Genomic DNA, 13817 nt, shown 5'->3' on the forward strand with positions numbered 1-13817 from the left:
TGTCCTGTGTCATCCCCCACTGTCCTGTGTCACCCACTGTCCTGTGTCATCCCCCACTGTCCTGTGTCATCTCCCACTGTCCTCTGTCACCCACTGTCCTGTGTCACTGTGCCCAAAATTTCTGAGAGAAGCAGCTTAGCGGGAAGACAGTGGAAAGTGACTTTGTCTATGGTGGCCAAAGTATGAGGTAAAAACCATTTGCAGCCTACTGGCCAGGGAGCTGGGGCATAAGCTCAGAGACTGAAGGTCTTACAGGTGGCTGCCGCTTGGTGGGGAATGTGTGCTAAGACGAGCCCACTGGGAACATTTCAGGCTCAAGGATGAAACACGGAGGCTTGTCATTTCAAGCTAACAGCAATGACAAGAGCCTCATTGATAGGAGGACCACGTAGCTCAGTGGCAGCTAGAGCTCTGCTGGACCTGTGTGGTCCAGGGGAGCCGAGCTTCATCTTCAACTGTCCCCTGCATGTCAGATTGCACAGAGAAAGAGTGAGCTTGGGCAGGGAAGGAAGAGTTGTACCCCTGTGCTCAGAAGCTAACAGCCTGGGTCAGGGGACTGTTATAGCACTGCCGGGAGCAGCATCAGGCAGAAACTGGGCTAAAGAGACTAAGGAACAACAGAAGGACCTGGCCAGGCTGCTTTGGCATCAAGAGGTACCAGCAGAAGTGAGTGGACCCACTGCCCTCCGTGGCAGCCTTTGAAGTTCTCTTGGGATGCCTGGGTCATTTGGAGCCAGAAGAGGGAATATTGGAAGCACACGGGATTGTATCCAGGAGGAGACAATGCACAGCTGCTGAGTGGGTGCTGGGAACCGAATCTGGGTCCTCTGGAAGAGCAGTCAGCGCGCATAATTGCTGAGCCATATACTCGGACCATCTTTACTTTTCAGATCCTCTAGGCAGACTTAGGTGTCAGCAGTGAGTAAAATCAGTTGAAGCTGGTGTAATTTCATAAACAGAGACAGTGAGTCGCAGGACAGATGATTGGCTTCCCGTTGTGTGACGGATCCTAGATTTTGGGGTCTTGGGCCCTGTGCAGGCTATGCACAAGAGCTGGGGTTTCTGTAGGCACAGCCTCTGTCCCAGGACGGGAAGAACAACTGAGTCACCCAGCCTGACCTTGAGTTGTTGCATTGTCTCTGGTGTAGCAGAGGTCACCAAGGGCTTTTCTCAGTCCTCCTCCTGCCTTTCTCTTCTTGCCTGGGAGTAGCCTGCCAGGGCTTCACTCTCTTGTTCCCAGGCCCTGACACCCAAGGTCATGGAACAGCCGGTGGGAGGCCCCGGAAACCTGAGGCCAGCGGCTGGTGACAGCGCCAGCATGGAGCTCAGCACCTGCCAGGAGCTTCTGCACCGACTTCGGGAGCTGGAGGTACCTGGTGCCCATAGGGTGTGCATGGTGCTGGGCGGAGGGGAGGCAGGGCGCCCACCCCCGAGCTCAGTGTGGAGAAGGCTTGCCAGGCCAGAGAAGCGTGGGCATTTCTTCAGTAGAGTTCCCCTGAGAAGCCCTTTTTCTTCACTGGGTGGCACAAAGGTGAACCAGCCTGTATCCCAAGTGTCTCTCTCCCCACCTTTCTAGCCCTCTCGGCTCCAGGGAGAGCGGTGGTCCCAGATTCTACTAGATAAAACAGTCAGATGACTCAGGCCCCAGACTGATGGACAAGGCAAAGCTTGTCCACTCTGCCTCCCTCTCTCCCAGGGCACGAATGAGCCTCAGAGCTTCCCTTTTTCATCTCACCCCCACAGGCAGAGAACTCAGCACTTGCCCAGGCCAATGAGAACCAGCGGGAGACTTACGAACGCTGCCTGGATGAGGTCTGTGGGTGTGCCAAAGGACGGTGCTGGCGATGAGGGTGGGTGGACCCAGCTCCTCAGCTCAGCACCCCCCTCTGTCCCCAGGTTGCCAACCACGTGGTGCAGGCACTGCTGAACCAGAAGGTGAGTGGATTCAGGAAGTGCCTCGCACTCCCACCCAGTGCCCCACGGTAGTGCCAGGGCACAGTCAGGAGGCCCTGTCCTAGCACTCCAGAGGCCTGCCAGTCAAGCCTGAACTCTGAACTTTGATCTGGACTCGGTGCCCTTCCTCACCCTGAGCCTAGGTGGTTTCTTGAGGCTGTGGTGGCCTCTAAAGCAGTAGTGATGCTGTGAGTCTAAGTGGCCTTGAAATGTTCCATGGGTCACTTCGACTTCAGGGTCTCCCAGGTCTTATCTGGGCCTTCTCTGGACATGGTTTCTAAGGAAGCTGGCTCCAGCAGTGGTGGAAGTGACGGAGGCTGGCCTTTACCACCCATTAGGATAGTAAACCCTCGTCCCCAGAGGCTGCAGCTGTGGATGCAGCTGGCTGGGGCGGGAAGTCTGGTCATCTTACTGTCCCTCTCCCGCCTCCTCACCTTTACTCCCTTGCCTCCGGGGCGGACAGGACCTGCGGGAGGAGTGCATCAAGCTGAAGAAGATGGTGTTCGACCTGGAGCGGCAGAACCAGATGCTGAGCGCTCTGTTGCAGCAGAAGCTGCAGCTCACGGCCAGCTCCCTTCCTCAGGTGGGCACAGTGCAGCTCACCTCACAGGGCAGGGTGTGATCTGTCCTCAGCACAGGGCCCGTGGCTGTGTGGGGAAGGCCTAACAGACTAACAGGCTTGCACATTAGCCAAGGGAAGACTCTGAGTCCTCTACAGACTTAGCTGTCACCCTCCTCCCAGCTTTTCCCTCCTCAGCCGGACAGCATTTTTGTTGTTGGAGGAGGACAGGGTCTGCAGCCCTGGCTGGCCTTAAACTTGGGATAGTCCTCCTGCGTCAGCTACTTGGATGAGAAGCCTGGCCTCCATTCCCAGTGTACCCCTTCTTACTAACAGAGAAAGTTGGCATGCGCTCCTGCCTCGTGTGGGAAGTTGGGTGGAGGCTGCAAATGCAGATATTTCCAGCTCCCTAGAGGCCCCTGTGGCCACTGACGTGGCTTCTTCCTAGCCAGGGATGGGGCAGGGCTAAGCATAAGGAGCCCGAGCTCCGTGTCACAGAGGACAAGCAAGGCACTTGACCCTGGTCACCGGATGTGCACAGCTGCACCCTGGCTTGTGCCTGCTCAGGCGCTGGTTCCTGCTGGCAGCCTGGACCCTGCTGCCCTGGGAACACTGGGAGGCTCTGGGAATGAGTCCTGGCTTGAGTTGTCACGGATGTCACTCTGTCAGGAGCCCCAAGGATGAAGTAAGACACAGAAGGGTGGCCTGGAAGTGAAGGAGAGCAGCAGGTTGTGAGGACAGCCAGCCCCACCCCCATCCCATCAGGACAAGGAGAGAAGCTTTAGCAGGGAGGTGCAGAGCCATGTCTGTCTGGATAATCCAACCTGGTGTCTGAACCCTGGAAGGGGGTCCCAGGCAGCAGAGGAGCCTGCAGTTCTCCCTGCCCTGCGCCCAAAACCCCTGAGAGGCCTAGCCATAGCCAGGCCCCTCCATTCCAGTGACTGATGGACACCCGAGAGCAACCTTGGCTCACTCTTTTCAAAACCCAAACTCTGGGGCCACTCAGGGTTTGGTCCAGTAGGTCTCTCCTCCAAATTACAAACCTTGCCTCAAAGAAATGGGAGTTGGGTTTCTGCTGAACTGCTTTTTATCAGAGCGTGACTTTGGCCACAGTATCAAACCATATAAACTATAGGTTTTTCCCTTATAAATGGATGTTACACATCCTTGCAAGGATTAAATGAGATGGTACATAGTGCTTGGTTCACAGAAAGTCAGTAAGTAGCAGTTCAGTGCTAATGTGACTCGTAGAGAGTTGAAAGCTCCATTGAGTGGACACAAAGCTTTCCTTGGGATCCACGCCTTTGTGGAGGCCTGAGGAACTGAAGTGAATCTCTAGGCCCTGAGGGTGTTCCTGAGCAGGGGGAGTGTGGCCTTGGGAGGCTGGGACGGCTAGGAGGCCTTCAGTGGACAGCTATGCCTCAGTCAGGTGTGGCAGGGCAAGGAGGGCTGGGCGGCCCAAGAGGACGGCTTATTCAGGGGGAGAGTGCTTGTCTCGCAGATGGTAGGGCTTGTGTTTAATCCCTAACACCTCATGGAGAGTCCGGGATGTGGTGCTCTGCACACTGGGGAGATGGAGGCAGGAAGATGTCAAGGGCTCACTGGCCGCCCACCCAAGCCCACTCACTGGGCCCCATCCCAGGGATGAACCCTGTCTCTGTGGGCATGTAGGCCTGCACGCCAGAAGAGGGCCCCAGATCTCACTATAGATGGCTGTGAGCCACCATGTGGGTTGCTGGGAGTTGAACTCAGGACCTCTGGAAGAGCAGCCAGTGCTCTTAACCTCTGAGCCGTCTCTCCAGCCCTGAAGCCTGTCTCAAGAAAACAAGGCAGATGATTCCTAAGGACAAGCACCCACATGCATGCATGAGCGTGCTCATGTGCACGAGCGCACGAGCACACACATAGGCGCAGACAGACTTAAGGTTCCTGTAAGGAAGCAACATTGGACCTGTTGGGTCCTGTGGGTTGGAAGGAGCCTGACAAAGGGTGATAGATGGCCGTGGAGAAGGGATCCCCATGGAAAGAGCACCTACATGGTGGCATGCGGGCAGCTTGGTTAGGTTAAGGGTGTGTGACAAAGGGTGAGGAACACAAGCTGGAGCTGCTGACTGAAGAGTCCACGAGCTAGAGAGGTAGAGCTCCAGTAGACAAGGCCTGGAAGGAAGCTTCACAGCGCAGAAGCATTTTTGGAAAAGGATGTGTTAGCTCCTTTGTGCAAAAAGCCACAGAACAGGGTCCAGGGGACTCATTGGAATGGTGGGCACTGTCCCAGCCACAAGTGAGAAAATCTGGGCTGCAGATGGCCAAAGGTGAGGCCCAGAGGCGACGGGTTCAAAACGAGGGTGAGTGAAGGGTTAAAGCTGACTAGTTCCCATTTAACATGCAAAAAGTCAACTTCTCAAGGGCCAAGTGATGTGCAACCTAGGAAGCCTGGGGTCACACACAAGCCTCGGAGAGTCTTGAGAGTAGATGCTCCACCTGAGACTGTGGGGGACACAGAATGACAGCTGTCTGCCTTCCCACGGGTGCTTGTGTCTGTGTCCGTGTGACCATGCACAGGAGAGGTCAGCCTTGCGTGTGACATCCTCGGATTCTGTCCACCTTGTCCTGGAGGGACACAGGAAAGGAGAAAGGCCTGTTACTGGCCTTTTGCTAACTGCAGGCTGGAGGGAACAAGGGCATGCCACTGGGCCTGGTTTTTTTGTTTTGTTTTGTTTTTGTTTTGTTTTGTTTTGTTTTTGACTGGTTGGTTTGGTTTGGTTCTTCAAGCGTTTCTCTATGTAGCCCTGGCTGTCCTGGAACTCTATAGACCAGGCTGGCCTTGAACTCACAGAGATCCACCTGCGTCTGCCTCTGCCTCTGCCTCTGCCTCCTGAGCACTGGGCAGGTCTGCATTTTCCATCTCTGCATTCTCAAGTCCTAGGGGCTCAGAACAGCAAGAGACCTTCGTGGTGGTTTTGTCTAGTAAAACATAGTGCTGGTGCCAAGATAGGCACACTGGGTTAGACCTGCTGCTGTCCCCTGGGCCTGGGCCACCTCTCCCAGCCCAGGCCCTCTGTACTAATCTAGTCCCAGGCCTCCCAGACTTACACTGTCCCCAGATCATTTCTGGTTTTTAGGGTTACCTTATCAGCGAAAGGGCAACGGTGAGGGCCAGGAGGGCCAGGAGATATCCCTGGAGGGGCACAGTGGGTCGGAGTGCCTGGCTCTGTGAGGGCCAGTGACGACCACCTCTCCACTCTGTCCACAGATCCCGCGCACGCCGCTGCAGCCACCGGCAGAACCGGCAGCCTCGCCATCCCCAAGTGCTGCTGAGGGACCTGTCCCACCCTTAGGACACTGTGCTGGGCAAAGAGAGGTAGGAGGAGCGGGCATTGGGGTTTGTGTCCCACTGGCTTAAGGTGCCGCTGCTGCTGCTGCTGCTGCTTACCGAGTCTCAGGGGAAGGGCCGTTTCCTGTGGGGAGATGCCTGTCCAGGCTGGAAATGTGAGCACTCGGCTGTCGGCCCCACACCGAGCAAAACAAGCCCCACCCCACCCCCCAGCCATGGCAGATGTATGAAGTCATGCAGCAGGAGTCACAGGGCACACGTGCAGACTCTTCCCTGTCCAGCAGGGCCCCGTTGGGCTCTTACATCTTACATGGCTGAACATGGGCACATTATCTTACTTACCAGCCGACACCGATACCATGAAACTTAGAGGTCAGAGGACTTGCTGAAGGTCACGTAAGAGCTCCCACGTGGAGCTGGGCCTGATACACCCTGACTCCAGAGCACATGGAGTTAACCTGCTGTCCAAGAATGGGCTGGGGAACATCCCAGGCCCCTTGAGCTGCTGCCTGCCGGTCAGCTCTCTGACTGGGGAAGGCCCGGGCTTGCCCGCCATGAGTGACTTAGGTCTCAGCTGTGGTACACCCTCTTTTTCAACTTGCTCTTTCTGGAGCCAGAAAAAAACAGGCAGACCTCCCTCCATCCTAGAACAAGCGCACAAGTCAGAACTGTAGCTGCTCAGGCTGGCAGTACGCGAGTAGCGGGATGGGAGACTGCACTCGGGGAAGCCAGTCTACTCTGAGTGTGAGGACAACAGCTAAGCAGGGCTCCAATCCCTGAGGAAGCCGACATATCCCAAGAGCCGTGGGTTCACTTATGGGACACACAGGGCCAGGCTGGAGTGTCCGTGGAATATGTTCATGAATGTGTTCATCTTAAGGCCTGGGCTCACATGGCCACACAGGCTCCTCCTCATGCCTATCCCCCACCCCCCAGGTGTGCTGGGAGCAGCAGTTGCGGCCAGGAGGCCCAGGTCCCCCGGCCACTCCATCCCCAGCGCTGGACGCCCTGTCCCCGTTTCTTCGGAAGAAAGCGCAGATTTTAGAGGTGCTGCGAGCCTTGGAAGAGACCGACCCTTTGCTCTTGTGCTCACCTGCCACCCCGTGGCGGTCCACAGGCCAGGGCCCCAGCTCCCCAGAGCCCATCAACGGCGAGCTCTGTGGCCCACCGCAGCCTGAACCCTCGCCCTGGGCACCACACCTGCTGCTCGGTCCTGGGGGCCTAGGAGCTCTGCTGCACTGGGGACGCCTCTTAGGGGGCTCTGGGGAAGAAGAAGGTATCAGGCAGCCCTGGGCCCCCAGCAGCACCCCCCCTCCAGCCCAGGGCCCCAGCTCCTCTTCTTCCTCCGACGAAGCAGGTGACCCCGATGAGGCCCCTAGCCCCGACACCCTGCTAGGGGCGCTGGCCCACAAGCAGTTAAATCTGGGCCAACTCCTCGAGGACACAGAGACTTACCTCCAGGCTTTCCTGGCTGGGGCGACGGGCCCCCTCAGTGGCGACTACCCGGGTGCTGGGAAGCCATCCTCACCAGATCCAGGATCCCCACAGGTGTCCAAGTCCAAAGGCCTCCCAAAGTCAGCTTGGGGTGGGAGCGCCCCCGAGGCCACCAGGCTGGGCTTTGGTGCTACCTCAGAGGGCCAGGGGCCCCTTCCATTCCTCAGCATGTTCATGGGTGCAGGGGACGCCCCTCTGGGCTCACGGCCGGGCCACCCCCACTCTTCATCTCAGGTGAAAAGCAAGCTCCAAATCGTGCCCGCTTCTCCAGGGGAAGCCCAGGGACCCCTTCTGCCCTCTCCAGCCAGAGGTCTCAAGTTTCTCAAGCTGCCTCCACCCTCAGAGAAGGTCCCCAGCCCAGGAGGCCCCCAACTCAGTCCCCAGCTCCCTCGGAGTTCTCGAATCCCTTGTCGCAACAGTGGTTCAGATGGCAGCCCCTCCCCGCTGCTGGCCCGCAGGGGCCTGGGTGGTGGAGAGCTGTCTCCAGAGGGGCCACAGGGCCTGCCCAGCAGCCCTTCCCCCTGCTCTGCCATCCCAGACTCTGTGCAGCTCAGACCCTCCCAGTCAGCCGTGTCCACTTCACTGTCTCCAGGACCTGCGGTGTCTCCCTGCCTTGAGAAAATCCTGGATCTTTCCCGGGGCACCTTCAGGGGTTCTTCCCCAGAGCCACCTCCATCCCCGCTGCAGGTGCCCACCTACTCCCAGCTGACTCTGGAGGTACCCCAGCCCCCTGAGGTCCTCAGGAGCCCTGGCGCCCCTAGCCCTGGCCTCCCAGAACCCTGCCCCTATGGGAGCCCCCAGGAGAAGGGTCTGGACAAGGCAGGCCCCGAGTCTCCCCATCCTGGCCGCAGGACCCCAGGCGGCTCATCCAAGAAGCCTGGCCAGGGATCGGGGCGGCGACCTGGTGACCCGAGCCACACACCTCTTCGGGACAGATTGGCAGCCCTTGGAAAACTGAAGACGGGCCCCGAGGGGCTTCCGGGTCCAGAAAGGAACGGAATGCCAGCCCGGCCAAGCACTGAGAAGGCCAGGGCGCTAGGGCGGGCAGGCGAGAGTACTGGAGACAGGCCTCCCACCACGAGGCCTCTTGAGCAGCCAGAAGCTAAGGGCATCTTGCGGGGAGCGGTGGCCTTAGGCACGAGCAGCCTGAAGCAGCAGGACCCTGGACTTCCAGACCCTGGTGCCAGAGTCTACTCTTCCCATTCCATGGGTGCTCGTGTGGACCTGGAGCCTGCCTCACCAAGGAGCTGCCTCACCAAAGTAGAGCTGGCCAAGAGCCGGCTAGCGGGGGCGCTGTGTCCCCAGATGCCCCGCACGCCTGCAAAAGTGCCAACCTCAGCCCCTAGCCTGGGCAAGCCCAAGAGCCCTCACAGCAGCCCGACAAAGCTACCCTCCAAGTCACCCACCAAGGTGGTACCCCGCCCCGTGGCACCCATGGGCACCAAGGAGCCCTCCAAGGCAGACAAAGGGAAGGGCCCACCCTGGGCAGACTGTGGCAGCACAGTTGGCCAGCCTACATCCCCAGTCCCCGGCTCCACCGAGCCAAGCCAGGGCCCGGAAGGGCCAGTGCCACACTCGGCCATCGAGGAGAAGGTGATGAAGGGCATCGAGGAGAACGTACTGCGCCTTCAAGGTCAGGAACGGGCTCCCGGCTCTGAGGCCAAGCACCGCAACACCAGCAGCATCGCCAGCTGGTTTGGCCTTAAAAAGAGCAAGCTGCCAGCTCTGAACCGTCGCACAGAGGCTGCCAAGAACAAGGACGGAGCTGGCGGGGGCTCCCCGCTCCGGAAGGAAGTCAAGACAGAAGCCCGGAAGCTGGAGGCTGAGAGCCTCAACATCTCCAAGCTGATGGCGAAGGCGGAGGACCTGCGTCGGGCACTGGAGGAAGAGAAGGCCTACCTGAGCAGCAGAGCCCGCCCACGGCCTGCCGCCCCAGCCACAGTGCCCAGCTCAGGGCTGGGGCAGATGCAGGGTCAGCTGGCCGGCATGTGTCAGGGTGCAGACACCTTCATGCAGCAGCTGTTGAACAGGTGAGAGCCGGGTGCTGACCTGGCTGCTGTCTACCTGGGAGAGAGTAGCTCTCTTTTGACATGATGTCTTGCCCCTGCAGCCCTGATGCTGCTTCCTAACCAGACTAGTAAAAGTCCGTCTCAGGAGAGAGCCAAAAAAGATTCCCTTTGACTCCTACCACTAAATGGAGTCATGGTTTTGGTTTTGTCCAGACACAGTTTCTCTGTGTACTCTTTTGGCTGTCCTGGACTAGCTTTTCCAACCAGGGTGGCCTCGAACCTTCAGAGATCTGTCTGCCTCTGCCTCCCAAGCGCTGGGATTAGAGGAGTGCGCCTTGACCGCCTGGCTCCTTCGTTAATTTAATGTGTATCTAAGACATAACTACTTTTGTAAAGTGGTTCGTTTTGGCCTGTGGTTCTAGAGATCCAGAGGCCACGTGTAGGGATTGCCTTTGGCTCCCAGAGCCCTGCGGTCACCGGAGTACCGTGAAATGCCAGGGAGTGGTGTATGGCCCTGTCAGGGTGCCCCTCTTGGAAAGTCAGCAGTCACTTCCGGAAAGGTACTACAACTTTTGTTGGACTGAGACGGAGTCTCAGTGTGCAGGCTGGCCTGAGACCCTCTGTAGACCAAGCTGGCCTCAATTAGAGCTCCGCCTGCCTCTGCCTCGGCTGCTCAGCAGCATTTCCATCCTAATACCTCATTAGGAACAGTACATTTCAACACCTGAAGCCTTGAGAGACTCCAGCTAAGTCTGGACCTTAGCAGCCGCTGGACACCACTTCCCTCTCTTCCCTTGTGCTGTTGTCCCTAGGGTGGATGGCAAGGAGCTGGCCCCCAAGAGCTGGCGGGAGCCCAGGCCTGAGTATGGGGATTTTCAGCCAGTGTCCGCCGACCCCAAGAGCCCCTGGCCTGCCTGTGGGCCCCGGAATGGTTTGGTAGGCCCCCTTCAGGGCTGCGGAAAACCGTCTGGAAAGGTAAGTTCTTGAGCAGAGGCCGCGTCGAGGGCCTGGCTCGTCCCTCCTGGTCCGCTTAGTATGTGCTGCCTGGCCTCCCACACCTCCAGAGGCTCTGCAGGGGGCTCCGGGAGGCCCTGGCCTGGCCACTCCCTTGCCTGTCTGAGCTGTCCCTCTCCTGCACCCGCACAGCCCAGCAGTGAGCCAGGCAGGCGGGAAGAGATGCCTTCAGAGGACAGTCTGGCCGAGCCGGTCTCCACGGCACACTTCACAGGTCAGCAGGGTCCCTTCCCACTTCACTCCTGTTGCCACGGCAGTGCCCGGCCTGGCTGTTGGGGATGCGAGTCTTGGTCCCCGCGTAATTCTCCATGTCCTTAGAGGCACGCGTGCCAAGCTGAGGGCGAGGGAGAGTTGTCTGGGTCGGGTGAGTTCTGTGGGACGAGCCTTTTGAGCAGGAAGACCTGGATGGCCTGCAGCCGGGAGAGGGAGCAGAGGGCCTGGGCCTCATGCTTGTGTGTGTCCCCTCCCCCGCAGCCTGTGGCTCCTTGACTCGAACCTTGGACAGTGGCATCGGGACCTTCCCGCCCCCAGACCACGGCAGCAGTGGAGCCCCCAGCAAGAATCTCCCGAAGACCAAGTCTCTGCGTCTGGAGCCCCCGCCAGGGGCACCCCCAGCTCGGCCTGCAGCCCTCACCAAAGTCCCTCGCCGTGCCCACACACTGGAGCGGGAGGTGCCAGGCATAGAGGAGCTGCTGGTGAGCGGACGGCACCCCAGCATGCCAGCCTTCCCCGGATTGCTCACCGCTCCACCAGGCCACCGAAGCCATCAGACCTGCCCTGATGGTAAGCATCCCGGGCCGGCGGGAGGACGGTCCTACGAGCATCTTTAGAGCTGGGCCGCTGATGCTCCCCTTCTTCTGGACAGACCCCTGTGAAGACCCAGGCCCTCCCCCACCCGTCCAGCTGGCCAAGAACTGGACCTTCCCGAACACCAGAGCGGCCTGCAACTCTGGTGACACCTTCCTGTGCCCACCCCGACAACTGCAGGGACTCCCTAGGACCCCCGTGGTGAGCTAACAGAAGGGAGAGGAAAGGCGTGTGGAGGGAGGGGCTCCGCAGAGCCAGCACATCCAGAGGCATGAGGACGATAAGCCTGCCCGCCCATCCCATCTGGAGAGGGCTCCCGTTACACCCCAGAACCCTGCCTCCGTGGACCCCCTCAGCAGTCCGTGTGTGTTCGATGCCTCTCTGAGCAGGTCCCTCTTCTTTAGGCCCTGCCTGTGGACCGGAAGCAGAGCCTGGACCCCAGCCGCACACCCATGCCTCAGGGCCCAGCATTTGGGGGAAGTCGTACCCCCAGCACGTCGGACATGGGCGAGGAAGGCAGAGTGGCCAGTGGGGGTGCCCCCGGCCTGGAGACCTCGGAGTCCCTAAGCGACTCACTCTACGACTCGCTGTCCTCCTGTGGGAGTCAGGGCTGAGGCGATGCAGCCACACGGTTCCTCTGGAGCTGGGGTCCCCAGACTAGTGAGGCTTGATCTGAAGGGACCCAGGAGAAGGTTGATAAGAAGGTGCGGGGTCCTGGGCACACCCCACCGCTGCTGTGGATGCGTCAACCATACTCAGCTCAGGGAGAGACCCCACCCCTGGTCCCTGGACTCACCCCGAGGAGGCTCTTCTCTAAGGGACCAGGGGCTCCAGGCTGCTTTGCTCCCACTTCAGGCTGAGCCATCTTGTGGTGCTGGGCTTTCTGCCCGCCAGCTGTGCCACCTCTGCCCAACCTGGCTGCAACCCTGCCCCGAAGCCCCCATGGGGCCAACTTTGGAAGGCCCAGGCTTGTGGAGTTTGGGGGTGAGGGGGGACAAGTTGCCTTCTCTCTGCCCTGGTCCTCCCTGCTGTCTGAATGGTGCTGCCTCCCTTCCCCAAGACTTGGGGTCTGTTTGTCTGTCTTCATCTTTGTTTTTATATATATATATATATATAAGCGCCTGACCCAGTCCCCACACCCTACCCGCACTGCGGTTAATTTATCTGTTGTTGAAAAGCGGCTGCTCTGCTTCTGCAGTATCCCCAATAAAACATGGAGGCCTCTCCCCACCATGACTGTTGTGTGGCAGCAGCTCCGTTCTGGCTCCGTTGCTGGCTTCTATATAACTTCCCCAGGGCCGGTAAGTAGGCCAGGGAACCCCAAGTTCTCTTGAGAGGCTGTGTGCTCTCCCTTCCCCCAGGGTTGCTGGCTAGAGTCCCCTAGGAGGTGGCTTGGGGTTCGTGAAAGGCCCCTGCTTAGCTGAGGTTGGGTGAATGTTCCTGTGCAGGGTCAGGTGGGGCACAGGCTGGGCAGCCGTGGAGAGAAAGCTGGGAAGAGGACAGTGATCGCACCCTCACACCCTCCATGTGCCAGGCGGGCGATGGGCCGGCTCAGAGCAGCCTGGCTGGCTTTGCATGAAGACACAACAGCCAGCGACTACCCAGACGGAAAGGGGAGGAGCCGGCAGCAGTGTTCCCACGCCCACACAGCAAGCTGCTGTCCCATAAACCAGCCCCACACATCCTGGGAGCAGACTAGAAGCCAAGGCTCTCCGTCACCAAAGCCTGCGATCCCAAACCGGATCATGGCACACCTCAGGCTTCCTCGCCTGTGTGTGAGGTGGCCTGAGCCAGGTGGGGCCAACCAGTTACTTTCTGCGCCACCTCACATCTGGTTGATGCCATCGCTCAAAGCAGGGTCTGGTGCAGTCTTGTCTGAGTTCAACCTCGTGTCATGCCTCTTCCTAGGACAGGAAGTCTGGGTCCTCCTGGCTTGTTTCTTGGCCTGTTACTGGCTTAAGCCTGGTGTATTACATCATTTCCTGTCAGAGCTGCGTTAGCCTTCAGGATCCTACTCTTTTCTGAAAAGGAGTTTGGCTTGGTGGGCTTGAGTCTCGTCGTCTTCCCTTCAAAGCTCAGGCCAAAGGGTCCGTCCATATTCCCGCAGGGTCTGGTCAGTAGGCCCCTGGGCACTGCCCTCAGGAATTTGGAAATGCCAGGTGCCACCCTGGTCCCTGGGTCAGTATGAGTTGACTGGAGAAACGTCTCCGGGCAGGAGAGCTGTGTGGGCCTCACGGTGCCCAGGGGCAGCCCTACTTGCACGGTTGTGCCCGCTCCTCTGCAGACTTTTAGTCCCATACAGTCAGCTGTAGCCCACGTGACTGTGCCCACCCACAACTGAGACAATTTGGGGGACCCAGTCCCAGCGGAAACAATTTGGGGGAGGGAACACGTGGGTGAGTTTGAGGCTGAGGGAACCCAGTTACCCAGACAGAAAGGAAGGCTTCGATAAAAATGTCCTTGGTCTGGGTGGGGCCAGAGCGCCTGGTCGCCTGCAACAGCTGCTTCTGAACTTGTGACCTCACTCTTCGGAGAACAATGGCTGAGTGTTGGTCTTCCCATGGCGCAAGACCTCAGCTGGGTTTCCCAAGCGGGAAGCTCAGGCTGCCAGCACCTGCCCACCCCATAAAGGCAACAGCCCGCCCAG

The 13817-nt window shown here is 59.0% G+C and overlaps 1 protein-coding gene across 3 annotated transcripts in view; it reads left to right on the forward strand.

Annotated features, from left to right (window-relative positions):
• Window positions 1-12400, forward strand: part of Nckap5l (NCK associated protein 5 like) — a 35973-nt gene extending 23573 nt beyond the window's left edge. For 2 of the 3 annotated variants that reach the window (XM_055627222.1, XM_055627224.1), the window contains exons 3-13: window positions 1241-1369; window positions 1744-1812; window positions 1897-1935; window positions 2417-2536; window positions 5766-5873; window positions 6783-9370; window positions 10162-10324; window positions 10496-10577; window positions 10838-11146; window positions 11229-11371; window positions 11575-12400. In XM_055627222.1, the coding sequence (XP_055483197.1) occupies window positions 1259-1369; window positions 1744-1812; window positions 1897-1935; window positions 2417-2536; window positions 5766-5873; window positions 6783-9370; window positions 10162-10324; window positions 10496-10577; window positions 10838-11146; window positions 11229-11371; window positions 11575-11784 (3942 nt within the window). In that variant the 5' untranslated portion in view covers window positions 1241-1258 and the 3' untranslated portion in view covers window positions 11785-12400. Of the gene's footprint in view, window positions 1-1210; window positions 1370-1743; window positions 1813-1896; window positions 1936-2416; window positions 2537-5765; window positions 5874-6782; window positions 9371-10161; window positions 10325-10495; window positions 10578-10837; window positions 11147-11228; window positions 11372-11574 lie in introns of all 3 variants that reach the window. The other variant, XM_055627221.1, reaches the window with a different exon arrangement.
• Window positions 12401-13817: the final 1417 nt, after the last annotated feature.

Source organism: Psammomys obesus, unplaced genomic scaffold, assembly GCF_907164565.1.
Source record: "Psammomys obesus unplaced genomic scaffold, mPsaObe1.curated_primary_1811, whole genome shotgun sequence".
Taxonomy (NCBI): domain Eukaryota; kingdom Metazoa; phylum Chordata; class Mammalia; order Rodentia; family Muridae; genus Psammomys; species Psammomys obesus.